Source organism: Puntigrus tetrazona, chromosome 16, assembly GCF_018831695.1.
Source record: "Puntigrus tetrazona isolate hp1 chromosome 16, ASM1883169v1, whole genome shotgun sequence".
Lineage (NCBI taxonomy): Eukaryota > Metazoa > Chordata > Actinopteri > Cypriniformes > Cyprinidae > Puntigrus > Puntigrus tetrazona.
The window spans coordinates 8841334-8862930 of NC_056714.1; the positions used below are offsets into that span (position 1 = coordinate 8841334).

General features: G+C 36.8%; 4 protein-coding genes across 4 annotated transcripts; 2 read left to right on the forward strand and 2 right to left on the reverse strand.

Annotated features, from left to right (window-relative positions):
- Positions 1-160: 160 nt before the first annotated feature.
- zgc:174935 (uncharacterized protein LOC796019 homolog) lies at positions 161-3491 on the reverse strand. Its single transcript, XM_043262104.1, has 4 exons — positions 2886-3491; positions 2700-2754; positions 2182-2296; positions 161-1931 (listed from the first exon to the last, which is right to left on the reverse strand). Exons 1-4 carry the CDS (start codon positions 3180-3182, stop codon positions 1751-1753), a joined length of 648 nt encoding a protein of 215 aa, XP_043118039.1. The 5' UTR covers positions 3183-3491; the 3' UTR covers positions 161-1750.
- Positions 3492-4268: 777 nt separating this feature from the next.
- si:dkey-87o1.2 (uncharacterized protein LOC796684 homolog) lies at positions 4269-8521 on the forward strand. The gene is made up of 5 exons (XM_043262045.1): positions 4269-4461; positions 5142-5439; positions 6593-6647; positions 6739-6856; positions 7534-8521. The coding sequence occupies exons 1-5, from the start codon at positions 4388-4390 to the stop codon at positions 7556-7558; spliced, it is 570 nt and encodes a 189-aa protein (XP_043117980.1). The 5' UTR covers positions 4269-4387; the 3' UTR covers positions 7559-8521.
- A 3781-nt stretch (positions 8522-12302) lies between these two features.
- On the forward strand, positions 12303-16094 carry them4 (thioesterase superfamily member 4). The gene is made up of 6 exons (XM_043262058.1): positions 12303-12749; positions 14032-14224; positions 14337-14499; positions 14610-14720; positions 14916-15040; positions 15579-16094. Exons 1-6 carry the CDS (start codon positions 12609-12611, stop codon positions 15626-15628), a joined length of 783 nt encoding a protein of 260 aa, XP_043117993.1. The 5' UTR covers positions 12303-12608; the 3' UTR covers positions 15629-16094.
- Positions 16095-16130: 36 nt separating this feature from the next.
- LOC122361100 (GTPase IMAP family member 8-like) lies at positions 16131-21196 on the reverse strand. Its single transcript, XM_043262059.1, has 3 exons — positions 21052-21196; positions 19577-20539; positions 16131-18079 (listed from the first exon to the last, which is right to left on the reverse strand). The coding sequence occupies exons 1-3, from the start codon at positions 21095-21097 to the stop codon at positions 17166-17168; spliced, it is 1923 nt and encodes a 640-aa protein (XP_043117994.1). The 5' UTR covers positions 21098-21196; the 3' UTR covers positions 16131-17165.
- Between the last annotated feature and the right edge of the window lie 401 nt (positions 21197-21597).

The window sequence follows — 21597 nt, forward strand, 5'->3', positions numbered from 1 at the left end:
GACATATACAATATGATTTCTAACTGGAAAATAGCTCTCCTTTTACATGTTAAATTGGAATATATTGTTTATTTTTTTTTTATTTTAGATGTTAAATGTAACGTAAATGTATTTTAGTTAAAGTTGGTCAATGCATTAACTATTTCCTAACAATGACCAATATATTTGTTAGAGTATTTTATTTTATTTACACAAATAGTTCACATTAGTGCAGCTCAGGTCCATCAGACAATCAGATACAACGCATTAGCAAATGCTGTAATTAAAAATCAACTAAAATTAATAAATGCATTAAATGTGCTTTTCATTATTAGTTCAAGTCAACTAATGTTAACAAAATGCAATGTTGTAAAGCGTTTCCAGATATTTGAACATACTCATCCTTTACACACGCCCATATTACTCCAAATATATTTTCAGTTTTTCTATAAAACATAACATTTGAGAAAGAGTATTAGTAACAGTTTTGGTTACATAAAAAAAAAAAGAAAAAGCATTTGACATTTTTTCAAGACATCGTATTTGTATGTTCCACAGAAGATTAAGTTATTTTTGGTTAAATTAAAATTAAAAGTTAATATAAATGCGTGTGTCTTAGTAAGATTTAAATTTCTTCCTAATTATACTTTTTTTTTAATGCATAAAAAAATAATTCCATACATGCTCCTGATTGAACCTAACTTCTAATGGACCCAAAATATTTAATTAAAAACCAAATTAAAATGTCCTATTAATTGTAGAAACACTGTAAAAGATTTGTCAGAAGGTGCTCTACAGTATATTAAAACTCATGTTGCGTTTCATGTCAAGTCACACGAAACGCCTAACATAACTTACATACACATCAAACTGGTTAAACAGCCCAGGATGACAAATTTAACTTTCAAGCCACTGTTTAAGTAAGATTAAGAGCAGATTATGTTGACTAGACGAGCATTTTAGCTTTATATTGCCAAGTGGTCCATTTACTGGAAGAATACATAAATGTCCAATCATAGTCTGACTTTTCTTACAAACATCACATTATGTCGGCACAAAACCACAACTTCTAACAAACAACAAGAACAAGAGCAAGCAACTTCGTAACTGGTTTTCTGCTTCACCGAAGGCTCGGATTGGTTAAACTATGTGTTGCCAGGGCCGCGTAACAATAGTAACCGGGGTAACCGAGTGAGGATGATTGGTTGTGACAGTAAGAGGGTCAGAGTTTTCCCATTGGTCGATACAAGCGGGACGTACGAACGAGCCTGAGGGAGGGTCAGAATGACACTGTAACACAGACAACGTCAACTACAGCGGGGAAATAAAGAAATAATACAAATCAAACGCACCCAGAAAGCAAAAGAAACCTAACACTCTTTTTCTGAAAAAAAAAAAAAAAAAAAAGGAAATTGGAGGTTTTAAAAAAAATAAATACACGGTTTTTATAATTTATTTGAGGGCGAAGCGGACATCAAAAATCATTTAATTCATAGACAATACACATGCATCATCCCATATTCCTCATAAACACACAATTATTTGTCAGAAAACACAGCAGGAATATGACAGACCACGCGCGATGTTGTCAGTCAAACCTTGAACCCAAAGAGTGTTTCATTTCAGGGATGCCTTTGGAATGCTGGAGATCAACCCAAGCAAGATGTTCAGGTTAGTTCATCCTCCTATACAATTCTCCAGTGGACGCTGATGTGGTGGTTATTGTTCTCCACTCCCCAAACACACACAAACTCGTCCACTTGCTCGTTCTTCACTCCACATCGACTTTTGGCTCTTTAGCTCTCGGTTCTTCAGCTTTTGGTTCCTCCGGTTTCGGTTCCTCCGGTTTCGGTTCCTCGGCTTTAGCTTTCTCGAGATTGGGTTTTTCCGCTGGCATTTCCTTGGGCTTCTCCTCTTGCTTCTGTGGTTCTTCGGTTATTTTACACAGCTTCCTTGGATATGGAAAAGAAAATTGTTAAGCGATGTTAACGCTCGGCAGAAATATACTTAATCTATTCCTATTTAAAAAGTAAAGTTATTTCATTTCACATCAGCCTACTTTCAGGTTATATATGATATGTACAGAGCTTCAACCCATGACCCTACACTGAACGACTGTTAATGAACAACCAACACATTCTGTACCCATTTAAGGAGTTTGGAGATCCACAGAAAATAGTTTTATTATAATAATATACTCACTTTCCCTCCTCGGACGTCTTGTCAATGTACTTGCAAAGTGTGCTTATCTGCTCCGTTTGTTTTTTTAGAGATTCAACCTCTGTTTCCAAATTGGACTTATCCTTGACAAACTCACCTGTGAACAGAAAACGGTATTTATTATACATATAATATGCGGTAGACACTTTATAGCGTCTTGTAAATGTGGTAAGAAGGTTATAGCAAACTATGACAGCAAACAATGAGTGTAACTAGTGCAATATATTTTCAACACCCTGCACCCAAGTTGCGCAATTCCAATGACTATCAAATGACAACAAAATGCACCACGAGCCATGACTGACTGGCTTTGCATTTAATGCCGCAGGAGGGCAGTATATTTTCATGGGCTTTAGCCTACTGTAACTGACAAATCTAGCTAATCTGAGTTACAAAGAAATATACAATCAGTAACCGTTTCTAGCTTCACGTTATTCTTTGTCAATATGGTCTTAAAAAATGTCCAAACTATCCTCTGGTTAAAAGAGATGGAAACTTACTCTGGATGTGTTTCTTTTCTGACTCTGCAGCAGCAATTTCATCTGTGAATCGTTTCTGGAGAATAAAAAAACATGGATTTGAAGAGTTACGGTTACAATAATCAAACACGGTAACACGTTATGCAATCATGTAAGATGTATATTAATGATTGAGTGCACATGAAAACAAAGCTTTCAACATCCCACCTTGTCTCCTTTACACGTAGCTATGTCGCTTTTTTTCTTCTCTACAAAGGTCTTGGCTATGGACAGGTCTTTGGTTAGACTGTCCACCTCTTTTTTAGTCTTTTCCATCTGTGTATTGATCTGGATCAGCTGATCTTGGTACTCTCCCAGAACATCTCTGGTCACTCTGAACTTAATGTCTAGAAAAGAAGCCTGTTTGCTTAGTTGAGTCTCCTGCTTTCGTCTGGTGTGGATGTAGCCGGCGATACCCAGACTACACACCAAGACAAAACCCAGCAGCAGTGCAGGAAACTTCATGATGGAGGGCTCAAGAGGAAGCTGAACCGGATTCACAAGCTCGCGTGCAGGTGTACCGATAATCAGAGTTACCTGTCGGTGAAACTAACCCCTCCCACAAGATAGCATTATTGTTGAAGAGCAAACACTGTGTATTCTCCGTGATCTCAACACAGACCTATTATGTCACTCAAGTCCACGTTAATTCCTTAATGCAATTGGAAAGTATGTTAATACAGCGATCTTCCTGGTTTTTTTTTTTTTTTTTTTTTTTAACGATCGGTAGATTCCTGCTCACCTGAGTAGTGTTTGAAAGGAGTGAAGACGTCTCTACAGGTAACACAGCCCACCTTTAGAAAACCACGCCCACCCCGCCAACGCATTGGTTACTCTTGCAGTGACGTCAACCTTTGAAGACGTAAAACGTGCGTCCGGCTCATTTCCCCGAATCGGTTCCTCCGAACCGTTCTTTAAAAAAAAAAAAACTGTGATCCAGCAATTAATTTACATTATAAGCCTACTACAAAAGCTACATAGGCAGCCACGTTACTGTTTATCACATGTTACTGTTTTTCTCGATTACATTTGGTATTCATGCTGTTTTAATGCCAAGTCACCCATAAACAATGTAGATAATTTACAAGCCACAGGGCTATATAATTTACATGTCATAGTTAAAAAGCTGAAAAGAATAAAAAATAACTAATAAATACCACCATACGTTCTCCACATATCAACATATAACAGGCTATATTAAGTAGGCCTTTTTTTTTAAATGTTATGTTTCAAAACGGGCTTGATATAAATATGAACTAATTTGCATGCATTTCCAGAAGAAAAAAAAAACGAACATTCAAAACTCATGCCTTGTACAGAGTTAGAGGGGATTTTAGATATTTCTTCTTTAAAAAAAAAAAAAAAAAACACTTAAGCATAAAACGTGTCTTGTTTTTTTTCGAAGTGGACTTCCCATCTGCAATCTAAAAGTTTTATGCCAATCGCCATAAAAAAAAAACACACACACGCAAAAAAACAAGAAGTTGCTGTCATTTATTAACCGGCAGAAATGATTCTCTGTTCATTGAGTCGGTCCAGTGAGTTGAGTCGAGGACGCTGTGAACCGGTAGCGTCACGTCGCACGCGACACAAATATTGACAGACGTTCGTTGAAGAAATTCCACTTAGGCACGCCTGGGACTTATCGTTTGAACCGAAATACAAGTACAATGATGGACAAAATCATTTTGACATCCATCGAGCCAAGCCTTCACAGTAGAGTAATGAAACCTCCTCGCACTAGGTGAGCACCTGTTCAACGTGGCGGAAACAAAACAAAACAAAACAGGGGTTTCGATGCCCAGACGACGTGCACTTTTTGATGGCATGTTGGTTTGTTCATGCAAATAAGAATATCCCGGTCCGTCCTGTTTAACCACGTTGTAATGATCGACCAATTTCGAAGAGTTTTATAATGCCACGCCTGCAAACCTCCAGCCCCCTAGTTGAGTTGCTTGTGTAACAGTTTAGGTGAAAAAATGATGGTTTGCTATACTCTTTTAATTGCGAGAAACGCATAAAACGTTGACGTGTGTTCTGCCGTAATTGCTTTGATAAAACAAAGGTGGGTGGAGAGAGTGGAAAAGTTGGTCAGAGATCACAGCAACAGTATCAAGGAAGTTAAACAGCTCTCTCTCTCTTTCACTCTCTCTCTCACACACACACACACACACACCTCTCTCACACACTGGTTTGCTTAACTCAGACATCCAGTTGTACAGGTAAGGCAGGCTCACCTGTCTCTGTCTTAAAGCAGCAGCTCTTCAGGAAGACAGGACAGGGAGTCAAGGCAGTTTCAGTCAACGGCAGAGACGCTGCTACCATGAGAACCGAGTAGACGGCGAGAGAAAGAGAAGGAAAACAAACCCAGCTTTTCCCAGAGGAACTCCTTTAGTCTGCTCTACCCTTCTCTTCTTCCCTCAGGATGAGAGCCATATCGGCGATGGTTTTTCTGGCCTTGTGCGCGATGCTGGTTATAATATACCAGGCCGTACAGCAGGAGCTCAACATCCGCAACCTGAAAACACGCATCGTCGTCTCCGGTCAACAGGTCAAGCTGAAGGAGGATGGGATCTTGGCGGCCAAGACGAAAGTGGAAGAGATGAATAAAAATCTTAATCCTCTGGTCACGCAGAGGGATCAGCTTAAAAAACAAAAGGACGAAATTAAGAAAGGCCATGCAAATTCTGAAAAGGAGCTGGGCACCTGCCAAGCTGAGAAGGTAGTGTAAATAGAACCGTACAGTGATTTTTCTTTCCATATTCTCTGATTTATGTTGATGTATTTTGATTCACTAATGCGAGGTTGATCACAAACCCTAGTTTGATCCGTGCCGAACTTCTCCCTTCACACCCAGCTCTTTTGTCTCTGATGTGAGAATAGGTGACACAAAATCCTTTTAAGCTGATGACCTGCAGCGTGACGTGCAATATTTCACATTACATCGTGCTGTATTTCATTCAATACGTTTTTTACACGACAGGTCCAAAAGGCTATTTATGGTTTTTGAAAGAAGTCTATTACGCTCGGCAAGACTGCACATATTTGGTCAAGAATAGAGTAAAATCTTTAATTATTTTTTTGAAGAAAGATCTTTTTTTTTTGAGCTAGAAATCCTGCAGCTTTATCAGCGTCTCTACGGTCACTTCTAACGCATTTGCTTTCCAAAAAAATCATTTAAAATTAATTATTGTGTGTACTTTAATTTTTTAAACCACAGAACGGTTCAAAATGAACCGGTGAATGCAAAATAATGGAAGAACTTGATTATGCATCAGGTTAATCTGCTTCAACGCGCGTTGTTTCAGGAACGCAGCTTTACCCAAAAGATGACAAAAGTGTGTTCACGTTTGCAATCTGCGCGATCGTATTTAATGTTGTGATACAGCAACATTATCCACTTCCGGGATGTAACCGCTTGTCGGTAGAAGTAGAACGTTGTATTTCCAGTTTTGTAGGTTTTCATAAGAAATAATTTACAGAGGATCGGGAAGAGGTCCATCAGTGTTGAAAGGATTTGGGTCAGCACAGCTGTTTTCAGCACTGATAGTGACAAGAAATGTTACCTGAGCAGCGCATCTGCATATCAGAATGATGTCTAGAGGAGTCGTGATCAGTTATGCTAAAATAGAACAATATTATTATGAATTGTAATGCTAGTTGAAACATGCAGTCTGAGATCATGTTTCAGGATTCTTTACAGTATTGTATTACGTTCCTGCAGTGGATATTTGACTGCTTCTATGCCAATTAAGTGACTGGTCTTTTACAGCGTTCTCTGTGTTGAACCGAGCCTCGTGTTCCAGGTTTGTCTGCCCGTGCATAACCCTTAAGCATGCTCTCACACACTTCTTTTGTGTCTTTCCCTCTCTCAGGGCAAATTGGAGCAGCAGAGCAACGATGCGAAAGGAGCACTCCAGAAACTAAAGGGTAAATCTGAATCGCTCTTTACTTTTAGGGTTCGACGCGTGGATGTTAATGCTCACTCTCATTGTTTTCGTCTCGCCTCGTTGTTCCGCAGAAGACAAAGAAGCAGAGATGAAGAAATCGGAGGAGGAGATTGAGAGTCTGAAACATCAAATTCTTGAGAGAGATTTAAAGATCTGCAAATACGTGGATCTCACACTTAACGAGCCAAAGTAAGTGTGCCTGATTTGGATTAATTCCCTTTAATATGATCGTAACAGATGAATTAATTTCCTTTTTTTTCCTAATTACTTTCAATTTCTGAAAACTAAAGGTAAGACTTCAGGCTGCTCGAAATTCAACGTAAAGATGCAGTTCTGCATAGATTACGCCTGCTCCTATCCACTTCAGTCCCTGATACCACAGTGGGCCGCTGTAGTTACATTGTAGCGTAAAAGCATTTGTACAGCCTTTGCTGTTTAAATTGGACATAAGTGTTTCTAATGCCATATTTACACTGCAAGCACTGCAAGCTTTTAGGTGTATTTACACAGACTGTTACACAGGCATTAGTGCATTTACATTGCAATTACAGCATAACTGTATAATTTGACACCAGGGGCTGAAGTGGGTCTGACCGTGCATAGTTTAGTGTCGTTGTGCATTTTACACCGAATTTCCGAGCAAGCACAGAGCAGGCTTAACTCAGCTCTGTATATACACCAATGGCTGAAAGTGTGGTGGCGACAGTCATCAAGCTCTCTATATTTGTATTTTTTTCTTTATCATTCATTTTTTGTTGTCGTTTCCGTTAACTACGAATACGATGACTACTGCACAGAAGTGTGAAAAGGGCCTATGCTGTTTTTAACGTCACACATCTTTTTTTTCTTCTCTCGTCTGTTTACAGGAAATTGTGCGCAGGTGTAGTTTAAAGACGTTTTGAGAACAAACCTGAAGTCCATCGGAGCCCTCAGGGAAAATGCTGGGAATGGAACCGTGTTTAGCTTTTTCTTTACACCGCTCTTTTGACTTGAATATGCTTGCACGGTTACTCTGTGCAAAGTCTTTTTATTTAAATGCATTGTCAATTTTGTGCTTCCACTGTATGTGCTTATACAAATGTAAGGCATTGTTTGTTTGCTCATCATACAGTGTAACTCGACCTTGAGTGATGTGGTTTTTTTTGTGTTACATCATTTCACTTGAGCAATTATCTACGGCTTAAACTAAAGATTCTTTGGAGAAGTAGGTGTGTAACACCATTGCACACAAAAATGGCTAGACTGGATCCGTGAGGTTGAAGGATGGGGTGTGTCTCTGCTCTGGTTAATGAATAAAAAAAATAAAAAAAGGGAGATTAGACGAGGAATGACATTTTATTGTCAGAAGACCGTACAGTTTGAACAAGCGTTAGTCTTTGCCATGTTTGTGGCAGATTTAATGTAATTATTAGCAGTTACTAACTGCGTATTTGTCTAGGCGCAAAATAGTCACATTCTCCGGTTTTGTTTAACCTGTTTATCCACATTCGTGCCATTTTCAGTCAGTCTCTGAGTCACTCTTTAAGGTTTGTGAAATTCATCTTTTAAGTTTATAATTGAAGATGTTGCTTAATGCAGTTAAGGTTCAGCTGGGTGGGAGCCTGTGCATATTTGCAGTACAAACGATGCTATCTTCATAGTTGCTAATTTAACCGTGTTGTTAGGACAGGACACACAAACGTGCTCTAATGAGAACAGGGTTTACCCACCCTTTTAAAAGAATATACGAAACAATGGACTTTCCAACAGCCACAACAGAAACCTGTAATTCCTGAATTTTTAAAAAGAGACTTTCCCCCGATTCAACATGAATTTGTGAATAAATAAATATAATAAATATATAAACAAACATCATTTGGGGCAATTGATTTTCGTAGTCTTTTAATTGTTTTTAATTTTGTTTCCCACAGTGTTTTTCATAATATATGAGATGCAGTGAGTAAAATTAATTTATGAAAATATATTATGTGATAAGTTTTTATAATAATTGTAATTTTCTTTCATATATATATATATATATATATATATATATATATATATATATATATATATATATATATATATACCCTTAAAAATTTGGGGTTAAGTAAGTTTTTTGTTTTTTTTAGAAATTGATCAAAAATAACATTTACTAAATATTTTTATTTTGAATAAATGCTTACACTGTTGAGAATCCCCAAAAAAATGATCACAGTTTCTACAAAAAAAGCACTTGCAGTACACAGTTATTTATTTATTGATTATTATTGATCATGTGATTCATATAATTTATAAGCAAATGTTGTGATTGCCCGTGTTTAAAATGATCTATATGAATAGATGACGGTACAAAATATATTTTTAGCTGTCGTATAAACCACATCATCAAAGCAGTCAATGTGTGGCCTTGTAATATGTATGTTTTATTTGCATGGTTTATGGTTTATGTTCTCTGTTGATAAACGGCCAGGCCGATCTTGCTGAGCTGTCTGATGTGCAGCTGTCTCTCCTGATCCAGCATCCTGCGTAACGCTTCTCTCCGGACCTGTAAGGATATGACAACCATTTCCTGCTGCCGACATTATCAACAACATTTACAAGTCAAAGCAAAATTTGAATTTTCTTTTAAAGCAAAAACCACACAAAAAGCTGAGACAACTACGGAGGAGGTGTGGCATATAATGGAGCTTTGGTAAACACTGGTAGGACTGGATTACTAAAGGGGAAGATTCACTACAAAGACAACAAATACCCCCAAAATTCTCATATTAATAAATCAGCTGTTAGAGTGTAGTTGGAGTTATGTCTTATATATGTCTTATAACAAATAGGAAAAATAAAATGCAAAATACCAATAATAATAAAACATTTAAACAAGAATTATTAGCTATTATTATTAGTGCTGTCTGTTATGTATATATATATATATATATATATATATATATATATATATATATATATATATATACACACACACACACACACACATGCAAAGTATATATTTAGGAAAATAATATTTATGAATATATATAATTATGTGAATAGAATAAATAAATAGATGTACATTTTTCAGAATATATGTAGCATGTGTGTATATACATAATAAACATACACAGTATATGCACATATGTTAGCACATATATTATGTAAAACATTTTTTGTATGCCATTAATCTCGATTAATCAGTAGACTGCACTAATTATTATTATATAATAATTGCCATTGACTTTAATTCAGCTTTAAAGGTTTAAAGGTAAATTCTCTTATTCTCTTATTTTAATAATATTTCTAACTTTTTGTTCACATAGTGTGTACTGTGTGTATTTATATATATATATATATATATATATATATATATATATATATATATATATATATATATATATATATATATATATATAAATATATGCATGTTTATATAAAATATGCATGTTATATAATATGCATGTTTATATTAAATATGTTTAGATGAATATCTGTACGTGTGTCTTATACATAATAAATATGCACAGCACACGAACACATTTTATGTAAACAAAAACTTCTGGATGCGATTAATCAATTAATCGTTTGACAGCACTAATATTTATATCGTTCCGATTTGAATGGAAAGTTGCATAATCCTAAAAAACCGACAACAACAGTTCAACAAGCACTAAAATTTGACGTAATCACCCAGTGAGCTATTTGTTCCAGGCCTCGATCCTTCAGTTAGGCCTGTCTTTGTTAGTCTGCGGTCGAAGCTAGACTGCAACAATAAGGATGGGCCCTCAAGATAACTCTGTTTGTTACGGAATCAAGAACATATTTGAGGGCTCTATCAGGGTCATCTTCAACGTCTATCTGGAATTCAAACAATCATCGTAAGAGCGTAATTACTCATTTGACACCTGCTGTTTGTCTTACGACTGTGTGATTATCTGCGACAGGCGACTTGTGTCTGTAGCCTACTGCAGATATTATGTCTTTTTCTACGTTTGGACTGAATAAACCTGCCCCCATGAAAATTTCTATAAGCAAAACTGATTTTAAAAAGAATACACATTTGAATTTCGAAGATCCAACAGAACGGCTGTGTTTTCAATTAGCCTCGCCTCGCGTTCTTATACTACCCCCTACCGGTCCTATACTGCTATTGCAACTAAAGAAACAAAGTCATTAATAACTTATATGAAGTTGAGAGTCGTTTTTTTAACACTTATTTGTTTCGTATAATCCAGATGAACAATATATTTTAAGTAAAGGCACACTGTATTGTCTGTACCGACCATAGTGAGAGAGGTGTTCCACAACTCCATCTCTCTCTGTTGGATCCTCTCTCTGCGTTTCAGGGCTTTTTCGTGATAATTGAGGCCAAGACACTCAAATTCAGCCCTCAATATCACACTTTTGATTCTGGAACAAGAACATAGCATCAGTGAAGGACATATTCACTGCTGCTCCTCTAAGACAAAGGGTTCAAGTCATCCATAACATAGATCATTTTAGTAAAGACTAACATAAAACACACCTGTCCAGCTCAGCAGTTTTGTCAGCGATCTCTTCATCTTTCTGTTAGAAAAAGAAAATACACGTCTGTGCAAGGGGTTTAAACCCGAGAGTCTCCTTAGGACCTCCAGGGCAAGATATGTAAATGACGCACAGCTTAAATTTTCATCATATTTTTGAACATGTAATTATGTGTTACATACCGTTCAAAAGTTTGCTCACCAGACTGCATTAATTTGATTAAAAAAAATAAAATAAAAAGTAACATCGCAAAATATGATTACAATTTAAAACAAGTTTTTTCTATTTAACACAACATGTTTTAAAATGTGATTCGTTCGTGTGAAGACAAAGCTGAGTTTTACAACCTTCAGAGTCACACGATCCTTCGGAAACCATCCTAATATGCTGAAATGTTTATCATTACCGCAGCTGTGCTGCTTAAAGGAATAATTCACCCAAAAAAATGAACATTAGGTCACCATTTACTCACCCTCAAGTAGTTACAAATCTGTATGAACATTTTAGTACTGCTGAACACAAAGGAACATACTCTGAAGAAAGTTTTTAATCAGGCTGTTTTTGGTCACCGTTGGCTTCCATAGTATTTTTTCCCCATACATTTTTTTAATTCATACAGAACTACTCGTAATGATGACAGAATTGTCATTTTTGGGCGAACTATTGCTTTAATATTTTTGTGACAAAAATGTTTTTTAATAAACACCAAGAACAGCACTCATTCGAAATACAAATCTTTTGTTCTTGCTTAAAATCCTACATTACTACTACCACTACCGCTGTTACTACTTATACCAAGCATTGGTTGTCTACTATACAGTTTTATAAGATGAACAGAATTTCTGTACCCTTATTCTGTCCCTCTCTCTCTGCACAAACTTGTTGGTTGAACGTCGCGCCTCTCGCCCAAACATGATTGTGCATCGCAGGCAAATAAACAACTGCTAAGCGTAAAATGACAAAAAGTAAATTCCAGCAGCGAGCGCTGAAAGTACCGGAATCGCAAAGTTGCTGTGGCAACAGACACACAGGATGTTGTAACAGTTCTTCCCACCAATCAGACGCAGCGTTCCGCGTCACGTGGTTAGAACGACACGCGTTTCCACTCCGCGTGCGAGAACTGGCCAATCAGCGATGACATCCGTGAATCTGAAAGTCACACTGTTCACCGGCTGATCTTGTATTTTCACCCCGAAAGTTAGCTATCGTTTTATACGATATTCTATCGATAATTGGTTAATAACGGCTATCTTTCGTATGTAAGACGCGTTTTTCAGTGTTATAGATATACATATAGATATGGAAATGGTTTCAGTTAATTGCATCATGTACGAGAAAGTCATATTCATTTGTAAAAATTAGACACTAAGGATTTTCTATTATCCGAAAAAATAAGACATCTGGCTCGGAGTGATAAGCACAGTATTCCTCTGGAAAAGGACTGACAGGCATCATGTTAGGACACATAGCGAGAAGACTTGGCCGCATGCAACATGTTTCTGTTGGACTGAAGGGAGTCAGTCTTCAGCAGCTGCTTTCTAAAGAGACCCACAGACACCCGCAGTCCTCACTCGAGACCCACAGATCCATCTCGGTAATGCGTTCATTCTTTTACTGCTGCTAAACCACATTCATTCTGTAGCCCCATTAATAGGCAAGTCTCGTGCTTAGTGTTTTGTTAGCCACCATGAAGGAATGGCCACATTTGTAGCACGCGTATTAAAATGCTTTAAATGTATTTTTCTTTGTATTTTCTAAACCATATGTTACTAAGGATATTAAAGGAGTTATAAACTTGAGTAAAGTAGCCTAAAAAAAACAACAACAACCCAAAACAGCCTTTTTAAAAATAATAATAATAATAATAATTTTACCAGGCTAATTATCCAGTGTAATTTTAATGTTATTGTTTATATTAAATGATGTAATTGTTATTGGTTAGGAATAAAAATGGATTTCTGCAACAGTTTAAATACAAATACTCCTGGACTATGGAGTCATGAACTAAAATAAAATTGATTCATTTAAAACGAGAGAGGTACAATAATTCCAACAAGAAATGTTACAAATCTGCTTATATTTTCCTGATACAATAAGATAGCTTGATTGGCCAAAGATTATTCAAGGATCACTTCTTATTTTGTTTCATCTTAGTTTTTAGGTAGCATTTGTTAACATTAGTTATGAACAAACAATGAACAATACATTAATTGCACTATTTAATCATCTCTGTCAGCATTAATGAATAAAACTACAATTATTGTTTGTTCAATGCATTAACTCATGCTAACAAACACAACTTGCGATTTTAATAATGTATTAGTAAATGGTGAAATTTGCATTAAGATAAATAAATACTTTAAAAGTATTGTATTATTACAATACTGGGCATCAAGACTCAGTGAGACTGCTTTTGATACAGTCTACTTTCATGCAACATTTGTATCTATTTAAGAAAATATTTTATTTTGTATACTGTTACGCACGATGTTTTGTTTACGACGCGCGGTCGTATCCTTTTGTAGCCTGTGTCTCGCGTGACATCCAAATTCTGCCAAAGATTGAAAGGAAAAAGAACTGGAAGAGCTAAAGCCGACCAATCACGACGGGGGACTGGACGGTCCGGTGCTGTTTGATCATTTCCATTGTTACTGTTTTAAGAGTGTTATCTGTTCGTAGAATCTTACATGTCCACTTTGTCTCAATCAAACTGTTAAAAAAACGGCATCAACAGGATCTTTTTGTATTATTATGTTGTTAACTAATGAAGCTTTTTTTTTAAGTTTTTTAAAACTTTTAGTTTTGGTAATAACACTAGTCCAAACTGAAACAATAGTATATTAATGAAAACCATTTTTAATGTGACTTTTGTCCAGACGGTGTCACTATGGCCCTTCTCATCTCAGCCACGGGACTTCAGCCAGCCCAACTCCTCATGGAGTCCAGAGATGCGCAAGGTTTACGACCACTATAATGCTCTGTCTTTCCCTGACACCGAAAATGGTGAGGAAAAAAAGGGGCCGTGGAGGAAGTTGCCCAGCTACAACCGTTCCATTAAATACGCCACTGGTAAGTGATCGTATGTATCTGCATGGTGGCTTCCAGTCGCTGTTTTCACCGAAATGGAGTGAAAATTCAATTTAGTGTAAAAAAAAAACATGTCATCGTTTCCGTCCTGCAGGCGGCATACACCTCAGCAAACTGATCCAGGCCAAAGCTCGACTTTTCACGAGAAATGTTAAAGAGCAGGGCGCGACGTTTGAGTATGTGGTGTTTGTCAACAAGGAGGAGAAGAGATGCGTTTGCGTGTTTCAGGCGGGACATTTACTAGAAGGTGCACCTGGGTAAGGAGCTGCTCGATTCCGCATTCACCGCATGAAATGAAATGCCACATTTTCATCAGTAAACAACAAAAGAACAGGAAATGATGTTACGTGTATTTCCTGTGTGGCAGGCATGTGCACGGCGGAGCCATAGCCACCATGATTGACACAGTGACGGGCACTCTTGCCGGTTTTCTCTCAGGACCAATAATGACCGCCAATCTCAGCATAGACTACCGCAGGTGAGTTTCACAGCTTCGGTTATGCCGGTTTTGACAGCAGCTAGATTGTAATCCAGTACTCGTGCATTGTCGGAAGAGCAGAGAGCCAACAAAAATCGAGTCTTTCAAAGGCAGTTACCCCTATTTTTTTCAGTTTACTGGCTTTTTTATTTATTATTTGTCATTTGACCTATTGAACTCTGTTCTCCTGTACAGCCCGATGCCTCTGGATAGTGTGGTTTTAATCCACAGCTCTCTGGATCGAATAGAGAGGAGGAAAACGTACATCACTTGCAAAGTGACCAGCACTGATGAGTCAAAACTCTACACTGAGGCCACAGGTAGAGTACACAAACCTTTATTGTGTATTTAACAAACCAAGATGATCTCAACTTGTCGGGCAAAGTGGTTTTTACGTTGTCTTTTTAATCTAAAATCTATTTTACAGCCCCATACTTACACACAAATATTGTGAACACATCCTTTGCAAAATGCAGTTACATTGAAAAATATCAGGCTTTTACATCCCTGTGGATTATTAATAAATCCAAGACCAGGTCACTTGTTTAGATTGCACTGGCCCTGCCGCTAAAAAAATGTTTTCTTTCCTTTGGTCCCATGTAATCTTCCAAGTTTGCATGTTACCAGGCTAACTAATATGAAGATCAAACAGTAAATGCTCAATAATATAATGAAAAACAAATAAAAACATAACTATAACTAAATGATTTCAGATAATTAGAGTGTTTAAACGGACAGGACTTGTGTAGATGTTAAACTTTTCAGTCCGGCCCTGGACAGCGGTCCTCCATAATTATGCACAATATATAATTATAATTGTCTTCTCACACTCTCCTTTCCCTCATTCTTGCATTGCAGCTCTGTTTGTTTCAATAGGTGTGGGCCATTTATTTGGATCACGAAACTGAAAGCATCCTGGAGTCTCACCTGAGCGACAGGTGTGCGTCTGAGGTGGAGTGTGTGCGCAATGAACAAACAGATCAAGTTAGCGTTGTACCTCAGCTCTTTGAATGAGCTATTCAGAAATGTATGCATGTGATGCACTCATGTGGCTGCCTCATATTTTGTTACTTTAAAAATCGAATTATATTAACCCTCTATATTTATTGATACAGTATTTACATTTTTGTTGCAAAACAAAAGTTACTCTTTTTAATTATAATGGTGACAGTAAAGTTCTTTAGTATTATGAGCATTATACAATGAAAAGCTCTATATTTTTAGCAGTACTGTATTGAATATTGTGTTAAATGCAATTTCTTTTTCAGTTTGTTATAAACGGAATGGTGTGTTTAAATTATTTTCTCGCTAGGGAATAATAACATATTTATAACTTTCTTTATTAATGCCAATAAAGCCAGTAATTGAAATGTGTGCTTGTGTTTTGAAAGTTCCTTTGGTACTCTGAAAAATAACAAACTTGAAACAAGCCATTGTGAACAACCCGTAATACCGAGCCGTTATTTTAATGCTATAGCTGTGCTATCATTCATTCAGTGCGATGATATAAATGCCATTCTTATAAATGGAAAAGTGTGCTGTTATCTCATTTATTAATTACCTTATTTAAAAATCTTACTAATAAAAAAAATTGCGTGCACATATTTAATGTATGTTAATTAGATATCTAGTAAAATATATGATAAAGAAAAGCTGAATTGTGTGACATTAAAGTAAACCGTGAAGTCAATATGTTATGCAAATTAAGTAATGTGATTTTTTTTTTTTTTTTAATAATCTTACGATGTAACAATATTTTCGGAGGGCAGACATATGGGTTTTTTTACAGAGAAGAATAAACAAGGGTGAGTAAATGTTTTACCTTTCCTCTGATTTTTCAAAGACCCTGATACTAGTCTCTGGCACTGGAATGCAACAGGATATGCAGTTTTAATGCAAGAGCAAATAATAAAAATAAGCAGCAAAAATTAAACCATTTTAAACATGTTGGATGATCCAAACAATTGCATGCATATAAGTCAGAAGGATACAAACATTGTCAAAATTTTTTACACATTTCTAATGATTTCAGTGGTCTCGTCAATCAAAGCGCTGTTTGCTAACACAACACTAACCCGTAACCTAATCCATAACCACAATCATAGTGTCTGTAGCACACGCTGGTACGCTCTCAGAAATAAAGGTTCAAAAGCTGTCACTGGCGACGTACCTTTTCAAAAGGTACAGGTTTACATGTCCATTTTGGTACGTTAAAGGTACATATTAGTACTTAATGTGTACATTTTTGTACTTAATAGGTACAAAAATGCACCTTTATTTCTGTGTTCAATACATTCCGTAGCATTAGTTAGCATTAACCTAATGATTGTCATGATCTGAATTCACAAAGCATGAACTGTCAGAGGAGGCATAAATACACTATTTACACTGCTTTACCTTCTGCGTGATACTATAACACCCCTGTTTTAAACCCCTTGAAATCATTCAATGATTAGGGGCTTTACCTGTTTTACTATTCGCTGCTTTTTTGCCACTCTTCCTGTTAATTGTTTCCGTGAGAAGCTGTGCACCAGCTCCTCCAGCTAGAGTTGCACCTCCTGTGATTAAAGCTGCAGGTACTGCTATCCCAGTAAACGCAGCCAGCGCTACACCTCCAATCACTCCTCCTACACCCGCTCCCACCAAGGCTCCCATTTTTGTAGTCTTTACAAGTTTCTTCTGTTCATCCTTCCTTATCTTGAGCTCCTCGTCTTGCTTTAATCTTTCGTCCTCCTCTCTCTGCTTCTCTTCTTCTTTTCGGATTTTCCTCTGAGCTTCCTCGTACATCCGATTTGTGTAATGCTCTCTTCCATTGCCCTTCATCATTGCGTCTATCTTCTGTAAAAGCTCAATAACCTGCGCTGGATTTTCATCTGAGTTATTGAAAACCTGATAACCAGCTTTAAATTGTTCGATTAGCTCATTTATCTGCTTGTTTTCTGTCAGAAATGCTTCAATAGATTTTTTCAACAGATCTCCTCTAGTGAAAAGTACGATGGTGTGATTTAAAGCATCTTCTCCAAAGTTCTCCTGAATCCATTTCACTGTGTTCTTCTCCTCCTCCGTCAATCTCACATCCAGTCTGATGACCAGTAGAAAAGCATGAGGACCGGGAAGAGACATTTCTACACACCTGGCTATTTCATCCTTCAGGTCTTGTTCTCTCATGGATGTGTCACACACCCCTGGAGTGTCAATCACTGAGATAATCCTACCTTCTACCGTCTGCTGATATTGTTGGCATTTTCTAGTCACAGATTCAGCACACATTTCTTCTTTAAAAACTTTTTCTCCCAGAATGGTGTTTCCTGTTGCGCTCTTTCCAGCTCCAGTTTTCCCCACCATCACAATTCTGACATCTGACATGATTGGAGAAGAAATATTGAGTGAATAAATGCAATGTACACTGTAAATAATAAATTGACTGCTATCTTTATATGCCCAATTTGTGCAAAGTGCATTGTTTTGTCATGGTGTCAGTGACTATGTATTTAGAAACAGACTTTTCGAATCTTTATAAAGTAATTGCTTTATTTGCTACAGTAATGCCAGTATTGCACGTCACATGCATAGCCTATGATTGTCACCAATAATATTTTTTAGCCAATTAATCTTATTGTTAATTGTGGCTATTATCCATTATCTGCACCTCAGTATTGTACTGCATTATAAAACAGCATGCAGTAATAACTTACTCTGTGTACATTTTAATTTTAACTCAAATTATTAAATGGATGCCATCTTATTGGGACAATAAAGCCCTCCCTACACCTACCCTAACTCTTAGTTTTATTTCCTTCTTTTTCATTGCAAATAAAAGTAAGAGGTAGGTTGAGTCTGGATGCTCTGAAATGCTGTATCATGAAATTATTTGTAAGCCATAGTTTGAGTTCATGCATTAAAGCCTCCAGTCTTTTGTATGCTGAGTTATCTTTATGTTTATGTTGTGTGTCGTCCACATAGCAGTGATACAACACCCCAAAATTGATTGCAGAAGTAACATAAACAGCAAAAATAGTGCTAAGATCGATCCTTGATGTACACCACAAGTGACGTGAGCCACCAAGGATGAATGGACATCTAAATAGACTGCAAATCTTCTGTTTGACAGAAAATATTTGAACCATTTCAACACTGTACCAGTGATACCATATCAATATTCAAGCTGAGATAAAAGAACCCTGTGATCCACGAGATCAAAAGCAGGACTCAAATCTAAAAGGCCATGGTATCACCAGCATCTGTGTTCATTAAAATATCATAGAATGACTCGGTGCTATATGTAGAATTTTGACTCTACTAAAGCAGATATGTTTGCAGATATTTAAGAAACATGCTAAGTTAACGAGCTTGTTTATCTGAAAAACAATGCTACAGTCTGTTATTCTCATTTGAAAATTTGCATTCCCGGGAATGACGACCTCTATTTTGGTTTGTGAAACCAGCCCACAGTCAGTTTAACCAATCGTTTTTTTGGAATCCCAGGTTGCCAGTTGACGGAAAAATTTTAGTCATGGAAGCTGGCAAATGGAAGGGGTCTGAATGCGAGATTAATGGGTTTGGAGTGACAAGGAGTGTTGATCACTGATGACAATGTCAATAATTAAATGTTTGGTTATGGGTCAAGAACTTTATAAATGTGCTTGCATTTTAAAGAAAATATAAACAGATGCACACATTAGATAAATGTAAAATTGTCTATGGTGTGCATCTGTTTTTATATTCTTTAAAACGCAAGCACATTTGTAAAATGTTATGCGAAAATAATAATGATAAAAACCCCTCAATCTCAGTAAATTATTCATCAAACAGAACCCTGGCTTTCCTTTAAGAGAGTAATAAAACAGTTTTCTCACCTGCTTGGGCGTTTCTCTTGTCCCATTTTCCAGTTCTGCCTATTTTCCAGGTTTCTGTGAGTTCCTGGATCTCATGTACTTCAGCCATTTGTTTGTATGAGAATTCCAGTGATCTCACCAATGATCCGCTACCGCTCACGTTCATGCCTTCTTGGAAAACCCAGTCTTCATCAGTTTCTCTCACACGAGAAATAAGAGTTTCTTTATCAGGTTTGATCACAGTACGTGTTATGTTTTCCTGTATTACACTTTTAAATGTCTTCCACATGGTTTTAGTTTCTCTTTTTTTGTCTCTTTCTCTGTGTTTTTCCGACTCCTCCTTTTTTGGTTCGGGCTTTTGCTTTGCCTTTTTAATCTTGGTTGGAGACTTTAAGCAAATGTCAGTGTTGTAATGCTGGCCGTCGTTCTGTTTGAACATTTCTTCAATCTTCTGTAGAAGCTTTGTGATGTGTGTTGGGTTAATTTCGGTTATGCTGTTGATTGCGTGATATTTATCTCTGCAGTGTCTGACTAGCTCCTGAAATGTTTTATTCAGCATAAAGACCATCCATTCTTTGTTGGACATTTGTTCTCTTCCTATGAAGAGAACCAGGGTGAACTTAAAAGCTTGTGGTCCAAAGTTGTCCTGAATTTGGTTCACAAGGTTCCTCTCATCCTTATCCGCGTTTTTCAGGTTGATCATCAGCAGGAACACATGAGGACCAGGGAGACAGAGAAAAGCACTCCTTCTTATTTCACTCTGCAGCTCTTCATCACTCAGTTCAGTTGTGAAGAATCCTGGAGTGTCGATGACTGAGACGAGTCTGTCCTCTACTCTTCCTCTTTGTATCTCACTCACTCTGGTTTGTTTCTCTTTAAAAGCCTTTCTGCCCAGTATTACATTTCCTATTGCACTCTTTCCGACACCAGAAGCGCCCAGCAGCACAATTCTCAGCTCGGGCGAATGAAACGTTTTCTCTGATTCTGCATGAAGATCAAACAGTCACTCAGATGTGCAAGCTTCTAGAGCTACTGTACTTCTTTCACACAAGTAATAACTCGTGCAAAAAAAGTAGCCTATCATATTTCCAAATACAAACAAGCTCAAAGTTCACATTGCGTACACGCATAATAGGCTTTGAAAAGTGAAAATCGTTTAGTAAATGTCGGGACATAAACTGTATCTTTTTGTACCTTCATGTGTTGCAAAGATAAATGTAAAACTAATTTAGACTGTCTATATGCACTTATCTTCACAATTACAGCACCTTTTAAAGTCATGCAAATGTAGATATCTACCCTTTAATACTGTGTATATTTAGCAGATCCATATTTATTATATTCAACGGTAAATTTATTTTATAACACATTTATTTCAAATTTAGCATTTCGAAAGAGCATGCAATAAACGTGCAGGTTAGATTGCTGTCCTTTAAAAGCTATGCTATATACTATAAAATAAACACTGATTGTTGTATGTGCAAAATGTAGCTCACCTAGATATCTTGGTGGTGTTTTACAACACGAGAATTCTGCAGCCATGTTCAACTTTCAAACACAGAGCAAACGTTCCCTGTAAAAGCTATTATAATCCTCTAAGGTGTTTTATTTATATAAGCAGCCTGTTCATGTTTCACCAGTTGTCACCAAAATGTTATGTTTGCATGTGAGGATGACGTCTTAACCAAAATCCGGTTCATTGCTTTTAACCACAGAGTTTCTTTTCTTCTGCAGCAGCTTTGTAAGCAGAGCGTCACTGTTAGTTTAAAAAGTATTATTTTTAATATTATAAATCACTGATATATCTTTATATCCTTTTATTTTATACCTACTTGTATTTGCATATTAAGTATAGACCTGCATGACACAGATGTGGAATGCAATAGCTATAAAACCCAAATATAATCAATGAAACCTGGATAAATCATGTCGCATTTCAGCTGGTAATGAGATATCACATTCAAATACAACTAAATACATCATTTTATTTTAGAAGACTTTCATTTTTTAGGCAAGATATTCAACTGGTTAAACATTCTTGT